Here is a 24037-nt window from a genome sequence, read left to right as displayed (position 1 = left end):
TCAAAACTGTTTGCGAAATTTAGCTTCTGCTTTAATTTTTTTTTTTTTTTTTTTTACATTTTTCAGTCAGACTGCCCTAATTAAATAATTTAAAATCAAGGCATGACCATATTTTATTTTGGTAAAATAATGATAATCTAGAGGCCTTTCCCTTTGACATAAGCCACTTCTGATACCAATTGATCAACTATGGTGCTTTGACAGTGTGATGATAACTAGGCCTATCTGTGCGGGCAAAATTCTGCAGAATTCCGCAGATTTTTAGCCTATCATTGATTCTTTTTTTTGTTTTTTTTTACTTGTGTAAATGAAATTTATATTTATCCAGTTTTTAAATTATTAAAATATAAAATATAATATGAAAATATAATTTATTCATATAAGGTTTTTATAATTTATTTACAATACAGCTTTTAGTAGATATTATATAGAAGACTTGTATGGATACCAAATAAAGTGGGTCTATTTGGATTTGTATTGTAAACTTTAAATACAAGTTAAAAATATATTACTTTTTAGTTCCTCTGTTAGGGTTTTAGTTATGATACTCCCAAAACGATTCTGCATAAATTAACAGATTTTTAACAAAATTCTGTGCAGAAGTAGCAAAAAATGTCTGATGTCAGATTCCATCTAGCCCTAATGATAACCAATTCATGGCTAAATGTAGTTTTTATTTTTTTAGTCCAAAACAAATTAAAAAAACCAAAGTGCATATGTGAACACAAGTTTATTTGCACCATAATAACCTACCAAAATTACTCACATGAGATGTCCAGGCCTAAACATGATGCAGAATTACAGTCAAACATCACTCTAATGCAAATCTGTAAAGATACAGGAAGTACTGTAGTTTACCTACAGTCTGATATTATGCAATCTTCTACTGCTTTGACTGTTCAATCCACTAGTCCAAGGCAGGCTATATGTGTATAATACGTACGTATGGCAGGTAATTTATTGGTGGAAAATGAATCAGGGCATAAGTTAAACAGATACAACAGCTGAAGCCTTGGTTCAAATAAAGTTGAACCATCTGGAGTAAAAACAAAAATATGCCCAACCTTTCCATTGCACATCACAGAGGAAGCATGTCCCACTGTACAATAGGAGTCCCTGTCTAGAGCTTGAAGCAGCTTTCATGATCAGCTTATCGATTCTTCCAAGCTTCACCTTCATTGATTTTGCTGTCCTAGTACACACAGTATGAGCACAGAAGGTGTTGCCTCTGTATAATAGAAACAGGTTACAATACCCACAACAATGTGTTCTCGCTCAAATACCTTGACTGCTTAAAAAAAAAAAAAAACATCAGAAAGCTAGAGGAAAAAGTCTAAATGAACAGCAGGTCATTAAAATAAAACCATGGCCAACAGAAACAAGTATCAAGAGACACTCTTTAAACTTTATAACCGTTAGTACATGAAAAAAGAAATAAGCTGGCGTGTTTTCTCTCAGTGTCACCACTCATTACTGCATGGTTTCAATGACTTCGAATGAGTCAAAATACTATGAACCAAATGTGTTGCAGAATTCGGGTGTACATTTCAGCCGACAACTTAAAAATTACTGATGTTTCCACATCACATAAACAACATTTGTGTATGCATAGTTTCCCAGCCTGTTGCTGGACTGGAGCTCATCAAACTGATTCAAACATCCCAGCAGGCACACAACATCATAAGACATTAATATTAGGTTAGATTTAGGTCATGACATCAGGTGACCAAAATTCAATGTCTAGCCAGTGTCTAAGGACAACATTATTTTGGAGTCCAATAAACGGCATCAAATTTTAAAATCACTTTTGAGTTGGAAAGTGACCAAAATCCAACGTCTGATAGATGTCATAGTGGTAATGTCCACACAACGTCAAGGTGTGACATGATTAGACATTGATATTTGGTCAATTTTAGTTTGAACATTAGACATTGATGTTGGCCTGACGTTGTGTTCTGACGTCAACCCAATTTTCACTTCCAAACAAAATCCAACATCCCCAAGACATTAGGGTACAACATCAATTTGACATCATGTGACATCCTGTGCCTGCAGGGATCAGACCTCATAGTGGATTTAAGAGAAGAAAACTAATTTTAGCTTTTAATTTGACTAATTCAAAAGCACTTAAAACTAAACTCGAGGTGTCACTTTAAATCAAGGTCAGATTGGTGTGTTTTTGTCACTGTTCTCAATGTTATTCAGGCAGAGCAGACAGATGTTTTTGGAGGGCAGAGCGGGCACCAGGAGAGAGGGGGTCATGTAGTTTTGCAGGAGCAAGCCTGTGCCACATCACTGTTGGACTCTGGATTGTGTCTCATGGGTCGGCTCTAGGCAGTTTGCCAGCTCTGCTCCTCTAATTGTGAGAGTGGAACACTCACTGGTCATTACTAAAATTCAGCGTGTTGCGCAGGGGGGGACCTGCAAATTGTGAGGCACCTGCTACTTGTCTCCATAGCTGCCTGCCAGCTACCTGATAGGCAAATGGATGACTAATGTGAAATTCCAGCAAGATTCAAGTGCATTGACAGAAACACCAATTATGATCACAAAAGCCTTGTAGCTATGTTCAATTCAATTGCAACTTTGTGTAAAGCACATTTAACCATCATTCAAAAGGCTTAAGGTCTAGATGGCAGCGAACAACAACATGGTGACAGTACCTCAATTATAGCTCTTATAGGCACTGAGAAAGCAAGTTTTGAGCTTCAATTCCAACAGAAAGAAAGTTTTTGTTTGCTATAAATATGCCCTTGACCAAGAAAAGATTTACAAACATTTTGTTAGCATATTTGGCGCGACTCTATTGAGATGAGAATTCCAAAAGATGTCTTTTATTTACTGTAACTCTTTAGTCCATTTCCTTGTTATTTCAGAAATCAAGATTAATCAAGTCGTTCATATTTATCACAGTCATTCATTCATTCATTTTCTTGTCGGCTTAGTCCCTTTATTAATCCGGGGTCGCCACAGCGGAATGAAACACCAACTTATCCAGCAAGTTTTTTATGCAGCGGATGCCCTTCCAGCCGCAACCCATCTCTGGGAAACATCCACACACACTCATACACTACAGACAATTTAGCCCACCCAATTAACCTGTATACCGCATGTCTTTGGACTGTGAGGGAAACCGGAGCACCCGGAGGAAACCCACGTGAAGGCAGGGAGAACATGCAAACTCCACACAGAAACGCCAACTGAGCCGAGGTTCGAACCAGCGACCCAGTAACCTTCTTGCTGTGAGGCATTTATCACAATCTATTAGGGATATTTCGGGATCATCATCTTGCTTAAAAATAATGGACTAACATTCATTCACGCTTTTTTCTGTTTAATCAATTGCTTTTCCTGTCAAGCATGCAAAACAACTAGGTTTGTATCATATAATCTTTTGTGAAGGCTTGATCGTGAAAGACAGGCAGCAGATTAAAGCACGAGTTGAACACAAATCTGTTAATAACAAGTCTTATTTTTGTTATTCTGATCTGGTCTATTCCAATCAATCGTGTCGAAACATACAGTCCTGTTGGAAAAAGATTAGAAGTTTGAACTAATCTAGCTCTTCCTCTGTGGTCTAAACGGATGTAATAATATATGAAGAGTTTGGTTGCAAAATGCGATAAACGCCATTTTTTGACATTTGGATTTTATTATTGGAAATCACTGTTCAGATGTACCTTAATCTATGTGTGAATTGCTGCCATTAATAACATTTAAGAATGTGCATTTTAGGCCTACTACAAAATGTATTTTTTCACAAAACGCAATATCCGCTTGACCAGTTTCTTTACAAAGTGCAATTTAACAGATATAGAACGTTCAGGAGGCGGCGCGAGATCAGCATCCCTTGGGAAGAGAGTTGCCGCCAGTGGAGTGCTTCGAGTTTACTTATTTAGCGATAGAAGATGAAGCCCTCAACTTCACAAAAATGAATAAAAACGCTACAAAAGTAGACCAGAACAAAATACTTCTGCGTCTGTCAACAATATGCAAGTGCAGCAGGAAACAAGTCTCCGCTGATGTCAAGAGGAAGGCCAGGGAGACCTTTTTTCCTTAGGGACACCTTTTTTCCTTCACTTCACCCCATCGCAAGATACCTGTCTGCAAGGCCACATTTCTAAATGTCCTTTGTAAGTTTATTTTTTTAAATAATTTTATAAATGTAGCTGAGAAGCCTATCTGAAGATTTATTTATGCGGTTGCACCAATTATTTATAGCCTAAAACCTCATGTTAATTCTTGTTGTTGATTTATTATAAGGGAACATAAAGGGCACAGGTTGTTATGGAGAAAAATAACAACCTTTTTTTTTGCTTTTTTACAACAAGCAATAAATACGCTATTATTGTTATTATTATTATTATTATTATTATTACAGTGAAGTAATTAATTAAATATGACAGGGCAAGGCGAGCTAGTGTCATGGACACTGTGACACCGCGGCTCCACCGGCTCTGATCATTCAGGTTTGGTTTATAGCAGCGGTGTGGAAGGAGCCGCCTTCCACTCTTTCTGTAACAAGCTACAAGTCGTTTATCTAACTAACTTTATCTTACTTATCAAACAAAACATTGATTCACTCGCTTTTCTTAATGGTATTACTGTAGTATAATATAACCTTAGGTGAATATAGCTTTTGCAATATTTATATATATATATATATATATATATATATATATATATATATATATATATATATATATATATATATATATATATATATACATTTGTATATATTATTACATATATTTATGATGTATAGTTGTTGTTTTTTTTTTTACCAATTTAAGATGTTTAAATGTTAAGATTAAAATGTTGCATTTTATCTTGGTTTTTTACTTATTTCTGAAGTATTTATGGACACAAAATTAAATAAAAAGTACCCTGGATTTGAAAATATTGTGTTCCTGGCCTTCTGAGCTCAAGAAATAGTTTATTGTCTAAAAATTGTGAATGAACTTGACCGTTGATGTCTTAAATAATAATGTCAAAAACCCAACATTTTTTTAAATGGATATATCTCGTTTTGCAACAAAACTCTTCATTTAGTGATAGGTCAGGTTTAGAGTTAAGGGCTTGTTGGGCTGTGGAACTACGCCACTGAGCAACTTATTGGAAATTTAGTTTTGAGGGCCAACCTGATGGCTTGTTCTCATAACTGTGTACAGCTCACACCAGAGCTTGAGTTTAGCAGGAAATGGCCTGGCACAGTGACAGATTAAAGTCAGGGATATTCTGTTCAGACATAGATGAACCCTGACCTCTTTTCCTTTCCATATATGCACCAGACATAATACAAGTGCTTCTTTTATCCCAATTTCTAAATCACTTGGGAGAAAAGTATCTGCTAAAGTAATAAATGTAAATGTGAATAACTGACATAACCTAATAAAAATATTCAATTGTGCTTCAAAACTTCATGATATCTTTTGAAGATTCGTGACCACAACAAGTCTGCAAATCCACCATCCTCATAGTCATTCATTTTAGCATCCAAGGAGTTTGCACACAACTTAATTTTCCAGTAGATTAATTCACCTATATTGATTAGTACGGGCTGAATCAGGCAATCAAAGAACAGCCCACAAGTATTCCATCCCAAAAAAACTGTTTGTTGTGGAACTACACCTTTGACTGGTGAGATAACAAATCCCTGTCCTGACCTTCCTCTTGACACCATAACATCCTTCATCGGGAGTACCTGTCACTTAAAGAAGGTGTCCTGATTCAGTTCTTCAGGTTCAGATTTGGCTTTTTCACCAAGTCACACACTTTTGAAATAATCCCTCACTCCCCATAACTACTATTATTAGATGTGTCTCTGGTTATTTTTTACAGCGACCACCATAGGTGCCAAATTGCCATTTAAGAGTGTCCCTCTGGGTTTTCTCTTCTTGTTGTTATTTGATGGTGACAGGCTCCTTTGTTAAGGAGAGCTTTCCCTTAGCCCACTTAGCTTAGCGCTTTGACAGCTTCACAATAGCAGCCTTTTCTCCAGCGAGCTGCCAGGCGACCAGATGTGGGGGGAGGAGGGGAGGCTCTCCAGAGAAATCGAAAGTGTGTGTGTAACGACAGGGTGGGCGACTCTCGCCCTCATACTCCATGTCAACATTGGCACTCTGAAATTAATATTCAGAGGTGAACAAGAAACTGGCTTCTGATATAGGAAAGCTAACATTACATTTACAAATTATTGTTGCTAACAGGGGGGCAGCACGGTAGTGGTTAGCACTCTCACCTCACAGCAAGAAGGTCACTGGTTCGAGTCCCAACTAGACCAGTTGGTGTTTCTGTGTGGAGTTTGGATGTTCTCCCTATGTCTGTGTGGGTTTCCTCCGGGTGTTGTGGTTTCCCCACCAGTCCAAAGACATGCAGTATAGTGTGTGTTTGTGAATGGGAGTGTGAATGGGTGTTTCCCAGTGCTGGGTTGTGGCGTAAAACATATGCTGGAATAGATGATAATCTGACAGATAGGGAATAAGCCAAAGGAAAATAATGAATGAATGAATGAATAAATGTAGCTAACAGACGCAATAGTGGTGAAAAGAGTACTGAAAAATCATACTCAAATAAAAGTACCATTACTTGCCCAAAATGTATGCAAGTAAAGTAAAAGTATCCGTTGTAAATATTACTCAAAATATGATTAAAAGTAGCCCTTTTATAAGTACTCAAGAGTAGTGAGTATTACGCTATGAAAAGTTGATGCGTTTGCATGCAGATTTTGCAGGGATGTGTAAACGTAACATTCTTTTATTTTATTTAACATTCTTGCATTTAGTCATCTTCCTATATTCATTCATTCCCTCCAACCTTCCTTCCATCGTTTGTTTGTTCTGTCCTTCATCTATTCGTTTGTTCATTCTATTCTTATTTTCACTTATTCCTTCCTTCGTTCCTCCCCTCATTCATTCACTCATTCATTTGTTCATTTGTTCATATTTTTGTTCCTTCCTTCATTAGGTCCTTTGTTCATTTATTCATTTGTTCATTCCTTCCTTAGTTTGTTCAGTCCTTCCTTCAATCCTTCCTTTATTCATTTGTTCCTTTCTTCCTTCCTTAGTTTTTTCAATCCTTCCTTGAATCCTTGCTTCATTTATTTGGTCCTTCCTTCCTTCATTAGTTTGGTCCTTTCTTCGTTCGGCCTTTCCTTCCATTTCTTGTTTGGTCTTTCCTTCATTCAGGCCTTCTTTTTATACTTCGAATAGAAGTTATATTTATATTCATTCCATTCAGTGATTTTTTTAAATTCATTTTCTCATCAATGACATGCAGTCTAATAAAAAAACTCCTGGTCAATGCGTGTAAAGATTTTGGACATTTGCTTGGACATTTATAATGCTTCTAAAAGGTTTGCTGCATTTATAAAGCATCTATGTATTGATGCGATTTACTTTCTATTTGCGATTTGATTGGACAGAATTAGCAGGGCTGATTTTTGTACTTAGCCAATCATCATAGACAAGAAAGAAATAAAATTAGTGACTGCAGGTTAAAGGAAAACAGTGGAGTAAAAGTACTGGTACAGCATTTACAATCTACTCAAGGGAATGTACTTAGAAAATTACAGTTCATGTGAATAACTACTCAATTACAGTAATTTGAGTATTGGTGATTTGTTACTTTATGGCACTGGAGGGCAAAAACTGTAGGTTTATAAAAGGCAGAGTCATAGTTTGTGGGGGATATGGGGGAGGTAGCCCCTCTAATATTCAACACTTGCAATTACAACCCCCAATATCTACTTGTAAAAATGGTAATTAAAATAAATTACAAATGAGTAGCCTACACCCGCACTACGCCATTGCTGGCAGGATTTTATATTGAGTTTTAAGGGCAGCTCTTAATAGAACAATAAACAAAACTTTTCCCTTTACACAATCAATGACCACTATCCATTAGTTTTATGGCAAGGCACCTTGTTTAAAGTGTGAAACTGTAAATGCACTGAAGGGTGAACAAACAAAAAAAAAGTGTGATTTCTTCTTGACATTCGCATGTCCTCCAGCATATCTGCGTTTCCTTCCGAGGCCTGATAGAAGAACATTTCCATCACTTCCCGAGGGTCCCTGTGGAACCCGGCCCTGGTAAAGCTCTTACTGTAGTATCGCTGCAAATGAATTCAGGCCTTATAAAAGAATCTGCACTGGCCTCCGAGTCACCGCTTCAATCACAGGCAAGTACATGAAAATGCACTTGAACTTGCTCGGCAGTAAATAAACACATTTTGTTATTGTTTTTTTTTCCTGGGTAGACGAGAGCACACCAGCACTGCCCTAAGACTCAGCAGCGCTCCAGTTCTGTCAACACCACACATGTCTCGGAAGCAACTCGAAAGGGAAGGTCCCAAACGCTGCTACTGCTACCCAACTGCCACATTCATCCACATGAGGCCTCACTTACAGAAAGTACTATGGTAATACTATTGTTTACAAAGGCTTCCTCAAAATACTACAGTTATTAAAACAAAATGTAGTACCACATTATTCTTTAAGTACCTAGTGTATCATGTAAACATTCATTCATTCATTACGGGACTATTACGGTTTCAGGCTCGCTAGATAAGTTTGGAATTAAGATACGACTATAAAATCTCTGAGCAAGTCTTAACATTTTTGTAAAGACACAGGCAAATATATAACCACTTCAAAATGTGCAACTGCACCAATACCATGCAAAGACATTAGTCAACCCAATGACAGCAATCTTAATTTTTCCATTTATAATAGTATTTCTGTTATAAACTGTATGTAGTTGAAATCAGAACTATTAGCCCCCCTTTGATTTTTTTCTTTATTTTAAATATTTAACAAATTATGTTTAACAGAGCAAGAACATTTTCACAGTTTTTTTTTTTTGATAATTTTTCTTCTGAAAAAAGTCTTATTTGTTTTATATAGACTAGTATAAAAGCAATTTTACAATTTTTTGTTGTAAAAAAAGCTATATATATATTTATTTATTTATTTATTTATTTATTTATTTATTTATTTATTTTTTGAATGTCCACAAACCCTCCTTATACAAAGATTTGCCTAATTACCCTAACCTGTCTAGTTAACTCAATTAACTTAGTCAAGCTTTTAAATTTAAGCTGAATACTAGTATCTTAAAATAAGTAAAATACTATGTACTGTCTTCATGGCAAAGATAAAATAAATTAGTTATTAGAAATGATTTATTTAAATGTGTTGAAAAAAAATAAATAAATCATATATATATATATATATATATATATATATATATATATATATATATATATATATATATATATATATATATATATATATATATATGTATATATGTATATATACAAACACACACACACACACAGTTGAAGTCAGAATTATTAGCCCCCCTTTGATTTTTTTTCTCTTTTTTAAATATTTCCCTAATGATGTTTAACAGAGAAAGGAGTATTTCTTATAATATTTTTTTCTTCTAGAGAAACTCTTATTTGTTTTATTTTTTTCCCGATAGTCTACAGAACAAATCATCATTATACAATAACTTGCCTAAATACCCTAACCTGCCCAGTTAACCTAATTAACCTAGTTAAGCCTTTAAATGTCACTTAAAGCTGTGCAAAAGTGTCTTGAAAAATATCTAAATATCTAGTAAAACAAAATTTACTGTAATCATGGCAAAGATAAAATAAATCAGTTATTATAGATGAGTTATTAAAAACTATTATGTTTAGAAATGTGTTGAAAAAATCTGCTTTCTGTAAAACAGAAAACGGGGAAAAAATAAACAGGGGGGCTAACAATTCTGACTTCAACTGTATGTATATATATATATATATATATATATATATATATATATATATATATATATATATATATATATATATATATATATATATATATATATATATACTGTACATGTTGAGAACTTATGTAAGGCGATTCCGGTATTTTAAAATAAGCAAGTAAATAAATAGATAAATATATATGAATAAAAATTAATTAAATAAATTAAAAAATATAAATATATTTTAAACAGCTATTCCTAAAATAATCAAATAGATTGATAGATTGATATATTCAATGATTTATTTATTAATTATCAGACACATATGTATATGTTTGCTACTATTTTTATATGTTGTTCATGTTTAGCATTTTTCCCAATCTGCACCTAAGGTAAAGAATACTCTAAATAAGTAAATTATAAATTAAACAAATATTTACTCAATCAATCAATTAATCAATCGATCAATCAAAACAAAATCAAATCTAAATCCAAATAAGGCAAGTCACTTCACTTGGCCATCTTTGACATGCTTTTCGAGCATTATGCTTGAGCATTCTGTTTAAATGGAGAAACATTGAATTCTCCAAAATTGCTTGCCAAGCTTATGAGTAAACGTCATATTAGGAATCACCAATAAAATTAAACAACAACTGTCTCTCTAGTTTCATTTCTAAACGTTCGAATTACACTAAATCTGCAGAAATTTATGTTTGGTTCGAGTCCCTCCTCCAGAGACTCGTCAGTCTATATCAATCGCTGATTGGGTCCTGTACTAGAAGGCGGGGCTTTATTCACCATATTGATCGTTATATTTTTCCCCATTCAAATATGAGTGACACATCTTGTGTATTCCATAGTCTTTGATAAAATACAATACAATTAAATTTCATAAAGTAACTAAATAACAACTGCTGTGAATTAATTCCGATAAATCCAGCCATCTAGGCTGCTTCAGAAACAATCCTGACAGCTGGCATGCACAGAATGAAACAAACAGAGATAAAACAGGGACAGAAATGAAGACAGTCAGGGGTAGAAAAACACAAGAACACACAGCAGTGAGAAGTGCAAAGGCAACACCCCTCTCCTCCCGTCCTCCACCCTAGGAAAACTTTGATTAAGGACCCCTTAAGGAACGGGAGCTCCAGAGGGCCGATTCCACCTCCAGCCTGTCCCATTCATCCTGACACAAGCTCCCCTGTTCTATCTCACTCTGTCCAGCGGGTTATTTGCCTTGGCCCGGAGCCACTTCCGACTCCGATTCAGAGCCGACTGGAGTGTCACATCAAGAGTCTATGTTAATGTTTGTGATGAAAAAAACGCACCTCCCCCTGCCTCGCGTCTGGCTTTCCCGCTCTTTTCTCCTCGAGAGCTGTGATTCTGTTGTTTGTGTTTATCTTCACCGCTGAGGGAATGTCATAGTCTTTCAGAAGTGCTGTCTAAAAGGGATAAAAGAAAGCCCTCGCATGCCGTGAATTCAAATGTGTTCTTGGACATGAAGACATCGGGAGCGTTTCATATGGAGGGAAAAGAGGATGTAGCGCCTATAGTGCTTTGTTTGAACCTGTTAACTGTCACAGCATCAATAATAATAGATGTCTTTTCTTGAAGTAATACCTTGGCCATCCCTGAGAAACAATGTAGGGCTAAGAATGAACTCTTCCACAGTTCAATAAGATTGAGTATTTAAATTATTCAGCCTCCATTAGGGGTTCTTATTTATGTTCCATTTAAATTTCGACTTGTGAAGTAAGAGCAGACAATTTTTGAAAATCAGAAATGACATTAAAAGTACAATTTGATTGTATATTATATTATATTATATTATATTATATTATATTATATTATATTATATTATATTATATTATATTATATTATTCATTCATTCATTTTCTTGTCGGCTTAGTCCCTTTATTATTTTGGGGTCACCACAGTGGAATGAACCACCAACTTATACAGCACATTTTTACACAGCGGATGCCCTTCCAGCCGCAACCCATTTCTGGGAAACATCCACACACACATTCACACACACACTCATACACTACGGACAATTTAGCCTACACAATTCACCTGTACCACATGTCTTTGGACTGTGGGGGAAACAGAAGCACCTGGAGGAAACCCACGCGAATGCAGGGAGAACATGCAAACTCCACATAGAAACTCCAACTGAGCCGAGGATCGAACCAGCGACCTTCTTGCTGTGAGGCGACAGCACTACCTGCTTCGCCCTATACAATATTATATTATATGTTTTTCTTAATTTATTGTCTTTCATGTATTTATTGTCTTTTGCATATTACTCTCAACATTGCTAATCGTACATGGTTTTGTTTTTTAAGTATGTAGTTGCACTGCCTGTATTTTGCACTGTCTGGAGCCAGCACCTAAGCTTTTCACTCATCATAGTACACATGCTGCTGGTGATGTAACAATGAAAGTGATTTGATTTGATTTGATTTGATTTGATTTGATTTATTCTAGTCTTCAGTGTAACATGATTTGTTAAACACAATCTAAATGTATGACTTAACTGGAAAGAAAAACTTCCCATTATTTTCAATAAAGAAAAAAAGTTGCTGCTTGGAAGTTTAGCAGATTTAAAATAAATGTTTGCTAAAGAGAATGAGCAACATTTATTTAAAATATTTAATAATATGATTAAGTGTTTTAATTAATATATATTTATATCAGGTAATGTCCTGCCCCTTGCTAAAAAAGTTCATAATTTCTTTTAAGAGTATAGGTTTGGCAAATGTTGATGATTTGATGAGACTTCATGTGATTTTCAACCTCTGACTTGGAGTTTGCATTAGTTTAGAGCATCTTGACATCATTAGAAACCAAAGCTGAAGACCATCCGCAAGCGTTTCCATCAAGACAAGAGCACTTAACACTCTCCTTTGCCCTTCCTTCTGATGATTAATTAAGCCTAATCAATTACAGCTTGATGACTCCCTGAGATGAGTTCACGTGAAGATGAATGCTAGATAATGTCTGTGTTTAATAGAGGACTAATCAGTCAGGCCTTTGTGTACTGTAAGGCACTGAGCTGAATGAATAAAAGCTCTCTCTGTAAATACAGATCATATATGATGCATGAAGTGGCTCATGCATAAGGACTGAATTACAACACTAATTACACCATTAACACAAGTAAACAGATCAAAAATACACCTAATAGATTTCACTGTTCTTTCTCTAGTCAATTGTTTGCATTGAAGATAAGAAATTCTTCCCTCTCTAAAATCTAATGCTTAAACGTGCAATTAAAATATTATCTGATTGAGTCCTTAAAAAATATTTAAATTTGACTTTTTTAATTCAGATTAGATTCAATTCCAGATTCAATTCTTGTTTGATGTTGTGAAATACCTGATTTTGAAAAATCCTATATTTCTTTATTACCATGTGTTTTTGTCGAAAGGATGAAACATAAAACAGACAAATAGTAAACAAACAAACAAACTGTTTAGTTAAAACATTCAGTAAACAGATTAAACTAAGGCTACACCTGCCACCTACTTCTGGAAATTTGCTAGCTATAAAATATTTATAGCATAATAATAATAATAATAATAATAATAATAATAATAATAATAATAATAATAATAGGGCGACGCAGTGGCGCAGTAGGTAGTGCTGTCGCTTCACAGTAATAAGATCGCTGATTCGAGCCTCGGCTGGGTCAGTTAGCGTTTCTGTGTGGAGTTTGCATGTTCTTCCTGCGTTTGTGTGGGTTTCCTCTGCATGCTCCGGTTTCCCCCACAGTCCAAAGACTTGCAGTACAGGATAGGGAATAGGGTAGGCTAAAAGGTAGCGGCTATATATATATATATATATATATATATATATATATATATATATATATATATATATATATATATATATATATATATATATATATATATTCATTTATTTTCTTGTCGGCTTAGTCCCTTTATTAATCCGGGGTCGCCACAGCGGAATGAACCGCCAACTTATCCAGCAAGTTTTTACGCAGCGGATGCCCTTCCAGCCGCAACCCATCTCTGGGAAACATCCACACACACATTCACACACACACTCATACACTATGGATAATTTAGCCAACCCAAGTCACTAGTACCGCATGTCTTTGGGCTGTGGGGGAAAGGGGAGCACCCGGAGGAAACCCACGCGAAGGCAGGGAGAACATGCAAACTCTACACAGAAACGGCAACTGAGCCGAGGTCCTTCTTACTGTGAGGCGATAGCACTACCTACTGCGCCACTGCCTCGCCCATATATATATATATATATATATATATATATATATATATATATATATATATATATATATATATATATATATATATATATATATATATATATATATATATATATATATATATATATATTAGCAGCAGTGGAAGTAGTAGTATTAGAACAATTACGTCATATTATAATTGAAAAAGAAAAAACAATATAATTTTTTTATTCAGATATTAAACACAATTTTTTTTTTTTCTTCCCTGGGGTCTTAAAAATGTATTAAAACTTGGAAAATCCAATTAGAAAAAATTACGTACTTAAAAACAGAATTTAAAAGTTTTAAATGCAATTTTAAAAGGTATTACATTTTGTGTCAGTTTGATAAAGTTTGTCTGCATTTAATCTGTGAATATTGAGATGTTGTGTAGTTTTTCGGAAATGATAAAATCCTTCTAGATTTGACATCGCTGTTTGTTTACTGCAGTAACCAGGGAGACACTATTATTCCTGCGGTTCTATAGGCGCAACCTGCTGGATTAGCATTTTATTTAGTATATGAATGTATTTATGTACAATCAGTATTTAGTAAGTACTGTATGTTGGTGATGAGGTCTTAAATTTATGGAAAGAATCTTAAAAAAGGCCTTAAAGGTATTTATTGTCATTTTCTGATTCCTGTATGTACCCTGTTACAGCTCAGGTAAACTAAAATATAACAAAGTCTTGTCATATTTATTAATAAACCTTTTTTTTTTTTTTTTTTACAAATTAAATATTTTTGTTACATATCACTAATGTAAATTAATTAAACCGGTTACCCAGCATCAGGTTCATATTCTTGCCACTGCTGATTCCTACTTACATTTGGTATTTACTGTGCTATTTTAACTCCCAAATAAGTTGGCGGTTCCTTCCCCTGTGGTGACCCCTGATTAATAAAGGGACTAAGCCAAAAGGAAAATGAATGACTGACTGACTGACTGACTGACTGACTGACTGACTGACTGACTGACTGACTGACTGACTGACTGACTGACTGAATGAATGAAAACTGTAGAGTTGGGCAAGCTACAACAATCAAAAACAATTCAGAACACAGTCGGTAAAGACACAGTACTGTAAACAAAATCAACAAATTGATGTATTTTAATCAAATAAACACTAAATAAGCATTAAATGTGTCTTTTTAAGCTTCATTTTCTTCCCACTACTTTCAAAGTAGTCAAGTTCAACTGTCAATATTCTCAAAATCAAAGATTACCTTAAAAGCAATGGTTTTATATTGTTCAAATAGATGACCTTAATAAATATATTTCCCAGTCAGTGCAGTGGTATGCAACTCCTTAATAGTATCTCCAAGCAGAGTGTAAGATGTACCACTAGAGGCTATCTTTGGCTCATGGCCCATCAGTGTTTGACACCAGCCCATATTCTCTGGTGTGCTCTCACAAAGCGCCAGTTGAGTGTGACTAATATCAGGCTTGGAGTAAATTACACCACTGATCACCGACACTTGTAAGGAGGTTACAAAATGGCTGATCCGCCGAGGAAAAGTGCCGTTTTACGACTCCTCACCACGGTAAACTTCGAATTAAAGCGTCTGTACTATCTGTCTAATGGATGATTGTGGCTCAAGTGGGAGAAATTGAAGAGCTAAAGGTTTATAAGATGGCAAATCTGTATCCTTCACGTTAGTCTTGAGGTATCAGTGTGATACTGTAGAGGGAGAAATATAACCACCAGAGGTTAAGAGACTTGAAGCGTTTAAAAAAAAAAAAAACATAGTAGAAAATATGTCCAGTCAAGATTTTTAGACAATACATAGATTTGATTAAAGGAACAATTAAAGGAACAAACATGAAAACTCTTCCAGCATTTACCCTTTTTGTACTTGTTTTAAACAAGTATGAGTTTCTTTCTACTGCTTAACACAAATAATGCATTTTGAAAAACATTAAAAAAAACCTGTAACCATTAAGTTACATAATATAAGTTTTCCCCTACTATGGAATCAATGGTTTACAGGTTATCAGCTTTCTTCAAAATTGTGTGTGTTCAACAGATCAAAAACCTCATAAAAGTTTGGAACCACTTGAGGGTGAGTTAATAGAGTATATATATATATATATATATATATATATATATATATATATATATATATATATATATATATATATATATATATATATATATATATATATATATATATTTTTTTTTTTTTTTTTTCTTTTTTTTTCTTTTTGAGTGAACTGTCTCTTTAAATTGTGTGCCGCAATCCCATAAAAAATCACTTTTACTTTTACTGAAAAGAAAATCCTATTTTGACTTGTGTTGTTCTACTTTTGCTCTTCATTTACGTTTAAAAAAGAAATAATGAAAAAAGGGACCACCAGTTTGCTTAAATTTATTTTGATTGTTAAACTTCTATTGTTCATGAGACACAAGAAACAACCTTTTCGGTTCTCATATCAGGCAAGTATGGTTGAGACTCTATGATCAAATGTGAATGCTAAGCATTGTTTGCTAATCTGTAATCAAGTATTATTTAGAAGCTCTAGTAATTTCCACAGATTTTTCCCCCCCAAATTCTTTCTTCAAAATAATACTCAGCAAAAAATGAAGATGTACTAGCTATTTACTCACCCTCAAGGGGTTCCAATCCTTTATGAGTTTATTTTTTCCTGTTGAACATATAAGAATATTATTTAGAATAATGTTAGAAACTGGTAACCACCGAAGCCTATCATGGGAAAAAAATTATAATAATAAAGAAGCCAATGGTTACCGGTTTCCAACATTTTTATAATCTTCTATAATTTTGATGAGCCTGTGTGAATCGTAGCCTCAGTTTCCTGTTCTTAGCTGAGAGGAGTGGGACCCGGTTTGGTCTTCTGCAGCTGTAGCCCATTCGCCTTAAGGTTCAACATGTTGTGCGTTCAGAGATGCTCTTCTGCATACCTCAGTTGTTTTTTTTTTTGTTTTTTTTTTGAGTTACTGTTGCCTTTCTATCAGCTGGAACCAGTCTAGCCATCCTCTGACCTCTGGCATTAACAAGGCATTTGCTCCCACAGAACTGCTGCTCACTGGATATTTTCTCTTTTTCTGACCATTCACTGTAAACCCTAGAGATAGTTGTGCGTGAAAATCCCAGTAGATCAGCAGTTTCTGAAAGCAGTTTAACGTCTAGCAGCAACAACCATGCCACAATCAAAGTCAGTTAAATCCCATTTCTTCCATATTCTGATACTCGGTTTAACCTGCAGCAGATCATCTTGACCATGTCTACATACCTAAATGCATTGAGTTGCTGCCATGTGATTGGCTGATTAGAAATTTGTATTAACAAACAATTGGACAGGTGTATATAATACAGTGGACGGTGAGTGTGTGTATATGTAAATATGTTTTTTTTGGCCCATATAATATTTGCTGGATTTTTGTTTATTAACCTAGTCAATTATCAGCCACTCCAAAAGTTGATTGCTTTTAAATATACCCCTTTGTACATATATATATATATATATATATATATATATATATATATATATATATATATATATATATATATATATATATATATATATATATATATATATATATTGCAGACTGATACATATGTACTGTAGAAGTGAATAAGTGTCTAAATTAAATATTTCATCACATAAAAGTGATCACATCTCTTCAATGAACTTTAATTAATCCACTCATTTCACATTAAGTTGGAGTGAATTCAGTAGAGAGACAGAAATATCTAACATTTCATTAAAATATATTTATGTCTCCAAAGGTGTTCCAAAGATGAATGATTTCTTATGACCTTGTAATGACATGAGGGTAAATCAACGATGACTGAACTTTCAATTAAGGGTGAACAAACAGGCTCTCAAAGTTATCGCCCACCTTGACATTCAGCCAAACAAAGATCGCTCGATATCAAGTAAGATGTCTGTCAACATGATATTTTCCTGATATTCGTTTCTGCCTTCACTACAATTCAAACATCCAGACTAAGTTCGCGCACTCGGCTCTCGAGGACAAAGCCAGTATTGACAGAAATGTTCTTGCCCTGAAGGCTGCATCCTTAAACATTTGGACTAGTTAAATCATTTAAGAGCCTTCAAATATCAGGCACAATTGTGTGAGGAAAACAAGCATATATTGTAGTGATTCTGAGCAGGAAGCAGAGGAATAATGGAGCAGCGTGAGAAGACAGTAGGAAATGCAGTAAACATAAAGAGCGGCGCTCAAGGCTCGCTCTGGGTTTCTGAATTGAAGAGAAAATGACATATCAGAGACTGAGGCCAGATCAGCAGATATCTGCAGCCTTTAAGTGGCTTCCAAGAGTAAACAATGCAAATTCCTCCAGCTTTTGTTTTCAGTATCACCCCATCGCTGCCTCTCCAAACCAACACACACACACACTCTCTGCTACACTTTCATTCGTTTACTCTATTGTGTATGTTTAGAAAGCTGCTTGAACAGATTTTAGTGATATTAAAGAAGCCTATGTACAGGTTAACTGAAAAAAAAAGATAAATTAGGTAAAGCATATGTATCTTGGCACTGTCTTGATGTATTAAAAAGACATGTCATCATAAATAACTCGCATTAAAGGATGTCAGTTAAGCTATTTTTACAAGACACCTATAGATAAAAAGTTGAGTTTTACCATTTTTTAATCATTTCTGGGTGTGGCGGTAAAACTTTTTAGCTTGGCTTAGCATAAATCAATAAATTCGATTAGACCGTTAGCATCTCAAAAAAGAAAATAAATAAACAAAGACCTTTGATTATTTTCCTTATTAATGCTTGACTCTTTTTTTTTTAGTTACAGTACATTGCATACTACAAACAAACTGAAAATTAAAATTTGCTATTTTCTAGAATGATATATGGCTAGGAATTATACTTTAATTTTTTTGAGTAATAATCAAGGACATTTGCTGCCGTACCTGCAACAAGGACAATGATATTACGCAGCACTTTTACTTAGTTACAGCTGGGGACTACTTTTAGATGCTGAGTGATATCATTGCACCTGCTGCAGCAGTTATGGTACAGCAACAAAGTTCCTTGATAATTATATGAAAGTAGTTTCTGGCCATATCCACCTAATAGCAGCTTTGCATTTCTCGTCAGTCTTAGCACATAATGTAAATACGGAAGAGACAAGTTTAAAATAGAAGAATTATTAAAACTCTTTTTATATTTTTTAAATGAGTGTTATACAAATGGTCTAATCTGATTAAATTATTTATGCTAAGCTAAGCTAAAAGTGCTCATGCGAGACCCGGAGATCAGCTGAATGTATTCAAATTTTTTAAAAACCTCTATATGAATAAAAAATAATACTACTCTTAATAAAAACATTATACAAAAGTAAATTGTCATGAATAAACTGAAAAAGCCCCCCGAGATGAAGAAGGCATAAAAGTATGGTTTTTATATTTATGTAGAAAATAATATTTTTTGTATTATTTTATTCCTTAAAATTCTTTGTTATTTGTAAAGATATTTGCATATTGCTGTACATCCTGTGCATATTAAGCAATGTGTAAGGGGGGCACAGAAATAATGCGCTCTGTGCTGGACTTCAGACCTCCTCTCAGCTGGTCTATTGTTTAGTCTATTATAGTTCCTCAAAATAGCAATGCGCCAGCAATGCACCTTAACACACCTCATTTTTTAGACCAGACCGCCTACGAGCGCACATATGAGCTCAAGTGCATTTGCTATTTGAACAGTGTGGTGCAAAATGTCAAAATGACACTTGCGTCAAGCTGAAACTAGCAAATAACATTTGTGTGCCGCCTTGCACAGCATTGCGCTAGGTGTATGATAGAGCCCTAATACTTGGCTAAGTCCAACAACAAAAAAACTGCAGATGTGGTAATTGCAATTATTGTGATGACATGCTTAAGACGAACATATTTAGGGATTCAACATCAGTTCGCAAATTTAAGATCAATTCATTAATTATTTGCAACACTACATTTGTTGTATATCGACTGGAACGGTGCAAATGCTTTTATATAGGAACAACTAGGAGAAAATTGAAATTGAGATTAGCTGAGCATAAAAATGCCATACATACTTGTAATCCACAATATTCAAAGGCTTTACATCATTAAAAAATCAAGGTTACGGGAATCCCAGTTCATTAAAATAAAATTGGTATTGAGCATATTTTAATTATACAAGGGGAGGAGACAGGATAAAAAGTTTAAACAGAAAAATATCTTTTGAATCTAAAAGTGACTTTCAGGCTTAAATGGCGAATTAGATTTTTCTTCATTTATGCAAGAATATTTTTATATTTGTTATACTGTATGTTTATATGGATGTATGAGTGTATATGTATGCGTCTACATGCATGCTTATTTGTACATTATACTTGTTTATTTGTCTATATATATACATACATTTTTGCGGTTTCATTTTATATATATATTTTTTTCCCATCTATTAATGCTGAATTAATGATGACTGTTGAGTTAACCTTGTTTAATCCATTATTTTAGTATTGTTTAGAAATTCTAATGAGTCATGAGACCGTGGCATTCAAATGAAACTCCACACGCACCTGATTACTGTTACCCTGATGAAGGCAGCTCTAGTTTTTTTTTTAAGGATCAGCCATGTGTATAAAGGCTTTTTAATATTTTTTATTAATGAGAGCACTGGACCGATTTTGGCTGTTTATTCTGATGACTCCCTTGCCCTGAAGGTAAGATAAAAATAAGGACATTTATTATTCTTATGTAATTTAATTTTTAGCATGACTTAGAGTTAAAGTCAGAATAACATAATAGTTACAATAACTTATCTCTAATAACTGATTTATTTTATCTTTGCCATGATGACAGTAATATTTTACTAAATATTTTTCAACTCACTTTTATACAGCTTAAAGTGACATTTAAAGGAATATCTAGGTTAATTAGGTTAACTTGGCAGGTTGGGGTATTAGGCAAGTTATTGTATAGCCATGGTTTGTTCTGTAGACTATCAAAAAAAAAAAAATGTATAGCTTAAAATGGCTGCTTTTATTCTAGCCAAAATAAAACAAATAAGACTTTCTCCAGAAGAAAAAAAATTATATAATCAGACAGACTGTAAAAAAGTCCTTGCTCTGTTAAACATCATTTGGGAAATTTTTTAAAAAGAAAAAAAAGAAAATCAAAGGGGGGGGGGACTTCAACTGTATTTCCGGAAAAAAAATACCAAGGCAATCTCACGACAATTCACAAGTTTTTGATTTAGTGGCTAATTTGTAAAATCTATTTCGTACCATTTAGAACGACTTGCTCATAGCACAATGACAGTTGGATTTAAGGGGTTGGGTGCCATGCCTCTTTTTTAAAATCGTACATTTTCGTATGCAATTTAATTCAATTCACCTTTATTTGTATAGCGCGTTTACAATGTAGAATGTGTCAAAGCAGCTTCACATAAAAGATCATAGTAAATTGAAATAGTGTAGTTCAGTTTTAAAGATTAAGTTCAGTTCAGTTTGGCTCAGATCAGTGTGATTTAATAATCACTACTGAGAATCCAAACGCTGTAGAGCAAATCAATCGATGCACAGCTCTACAGATCCTGAACCATGCAAACTAGTGGCAATAGCGGCGAGGAAAAAACTTTACCATTTGGCGAAAGTGAAGAAAAAAACCTCGAGACAACCATATAACTGAACACATAAAAATTTGTTTGAACTAGCCCCTAATCTGACAAAACGTCAAATACTTTATGTTTTCCTGTGAAATTGGCTGCATTAAAAATATTTTCAGAGTAGGAAATGTAATGTTCAAATAAAAAAGTTAAATAAAATGATCATAATAATCATGGTATGTATATATATAATAATCAGAGAATATTCAGATCCATGGTTGATAATCAAACATTTTTAGCATTTTTATCTGCTGCCTGAACACCAGATGTGTTTTTCTATGAGCATGAATAATGCAATGTGTAATATTCCTCTGAACAAACTGCCAGGAAAAATCCTACCACACAACAAAAATTCATGACATGTATGACAAAAATGCTAGGCATTGTGCTAGGTAGTTTTTAATATTTGCTCTCTATAGTAAATCCCAAATCTCTCTCTCTTACACACACATACACGCGCACGCGCACACGCACACACACACACACACACACACACACACACACACACACACACACACACACACACACACACACACACACACACACACACACACTGCTGTTAAACATATCAGAGAAAATCTAGTGTTAAAGTGAAGGACCACTGATTTTAATGTTTATTTGTGAAGACTGCCTCTTTCCCTCTACTGGGAATTTGCTAGTCTCACTGGGAAATGTTTTACAGAGGAACAAAGCAAAGACTATGAACAGTGACTCTCTCTCCCTCCCTCATCCACCCAATGGGACTCCCTCAAATAATTCATCAAATGAATACTCACGACTTCTGTGGTACTGACTTGGTCGCAGGCTTGTTACTAGGAACACTGCAGCGTTCTGTGGAAAGAATTTCATGGAAATATTAGAGGACAGGTTTGACTGCACACGTCCAAACACCAGCAACCCCATATGCCAAAAACACAGCAGGATATGATACTCTTTTGTTATGGGAAATCAGAGGTTTATTGCTTTTTTACTCAGTTCTGTTTGACATTGAGCTAAAATGTGGCATGTAGAAGAAAGATGTCCTTACTTGCATTATATCCTGAAGTCACATGCTGGGAATCCTGCAAAAAAAAAAAAAAAAAAAAAGAGACACAGTGAAATACTTGAAAAACATGCTGCATTAGAGAATAATTCCTTATCATAGCACACACTTCAACACAACACAAAATCTAAAAATGTATTTCTGCTTAATTTTCAAGCAGTCTGTCTTAGTGCAATCCCATGCAAAAAATAAAAAATAAATAAAAAATAAATAAATAAAAAATACCGGGAATTACACGTTCATTACTCGGTAAACACTTCTTTGCCAAAATAAAAAATAAAAAATTAAAGTCCCAACTTAGTCTTAATTTATTTTTTTAACCAATTAAAGTTTAATAATGCAAATACATTGTCAAGAATTGTGCTTTTAACTTGTTATAGCTCATTTTAACTCTAAGACTACCAGATTATTATAACTATCACAATGTATGTAATCCAAAGTGGATGCCCTTCCAGCTGCAATTGAATTTTTGTCACATTGTATTTAAATGCAATGTTTTTTTTTTTAAATGTAAGAATTAAGCTTTTAACATCTGCCATCACAGTGGCGCAGTAGGTAGTGCTGTCACCTCACAGCAAGAAGGTCGCTGGTTCGAGTTGGCATTTCTGTGTGGAGTTTGCATGTTCTCCCTGTGTTCGCAAGGATTTCCTTCGGGTGCTCCGGTTTCCTCCACAGTCCAAAGACATGCGGTACAGGTGAATTGGGTAGGCTAAATTGTCCGTAGTGTACGGGTGTGAATGAGTGTGTATGGATGTTTACAGTACCAGAGATGGTTTGTGGCTGGAAGGGCATCCACTGCAAAAAACATATGCTGAATAAGTTGGAGGTTCATTACGCTGTGGCGACCCCAGATTACTAAAGAGACTATGCTGAAAAGAAAATGAATGAATAAATGAATGTCTGCCTTCATAATTCATGAATCATTACCTTAAAAAAAAAAAAAACTTTTTTGTAATATTTCCTTTAACTCTATAGTTACTACACTGTCCCTGAAGGCGTGTACTTCACTTTCTTCAGCAAGTGTTATTTTGAAAGTTTGAAAAATGTCCCTGAAGTAAAGTTATGTTTTTGATTAAAAAAAAAAAAGTACTTTTTGGTCAGGCAACATATGTATGCATATTCATTCTTTTTACAGTCTACGATTCAAAGGCAGGAAAAGAAGTATAGCGAAAGATGAAGTGAGTAGTGTAAAAAAAACTTGGTGTTTTGTAATTTTAATAAAATAACAATGTTTAAAAATGTAATATACACTCAAAATAATGTTTGTTGTTTGTTCAGACTACTTATTTAAAATTAGTTGAAACAATACAATTATTGACTTGTTTTAGC

The 24037-nt window shown here is 34.4% G+C and overlaps 1 protein-coding gene across 1 annotated transcript in view; it reads right to left on the bottom strand.

Annotated features, from left to right (window-relative positions):
• Positions 1 to 24037, bottom strand: part of aff2 (ALF transcription elongation factor 2) — a 408692-nt gene that overhangs the window by 122373 nt on the left and 262282 nt on the right. Inside the window, exons 6-7 of the mRNA XM_087281430.1 lie at positions 22694 to 22727; positions 22443 to 22497 (exon numbers count right to left, since the gene is read on the bottom strand). Of these exons, the coding sequence (XP_087137556.1) occupies positions 22443 to 22497; positions 22694 to 22727 (89 nt within the window). The remainder of the gene's footprint in view (positions 1 to 22442; positions 22498 to 22693; positions 22728 to 24037) is intronic.

The sequence above is a fragment of the Danio rerio genome, chromosome 14 (genome assembly GCF_052040795.2).
Source record: "Danio rerio strain M-AB ecotype USA chromosome 14, GRCz13ab, whole genome shotgun sequence".
Classification (NCBI taxonomy): domain Eukaryota; kingdom Metazoa; phylum Chordata; class Actinopteri; order Cypriniformes; family Danionidae; genus Danio; species Danio rerio.
The sequence above is the reverse complement of the archived record's forward strand: the minus strand, read 5'-3'. Positions and strand labels throughout refer to the sequence as shown.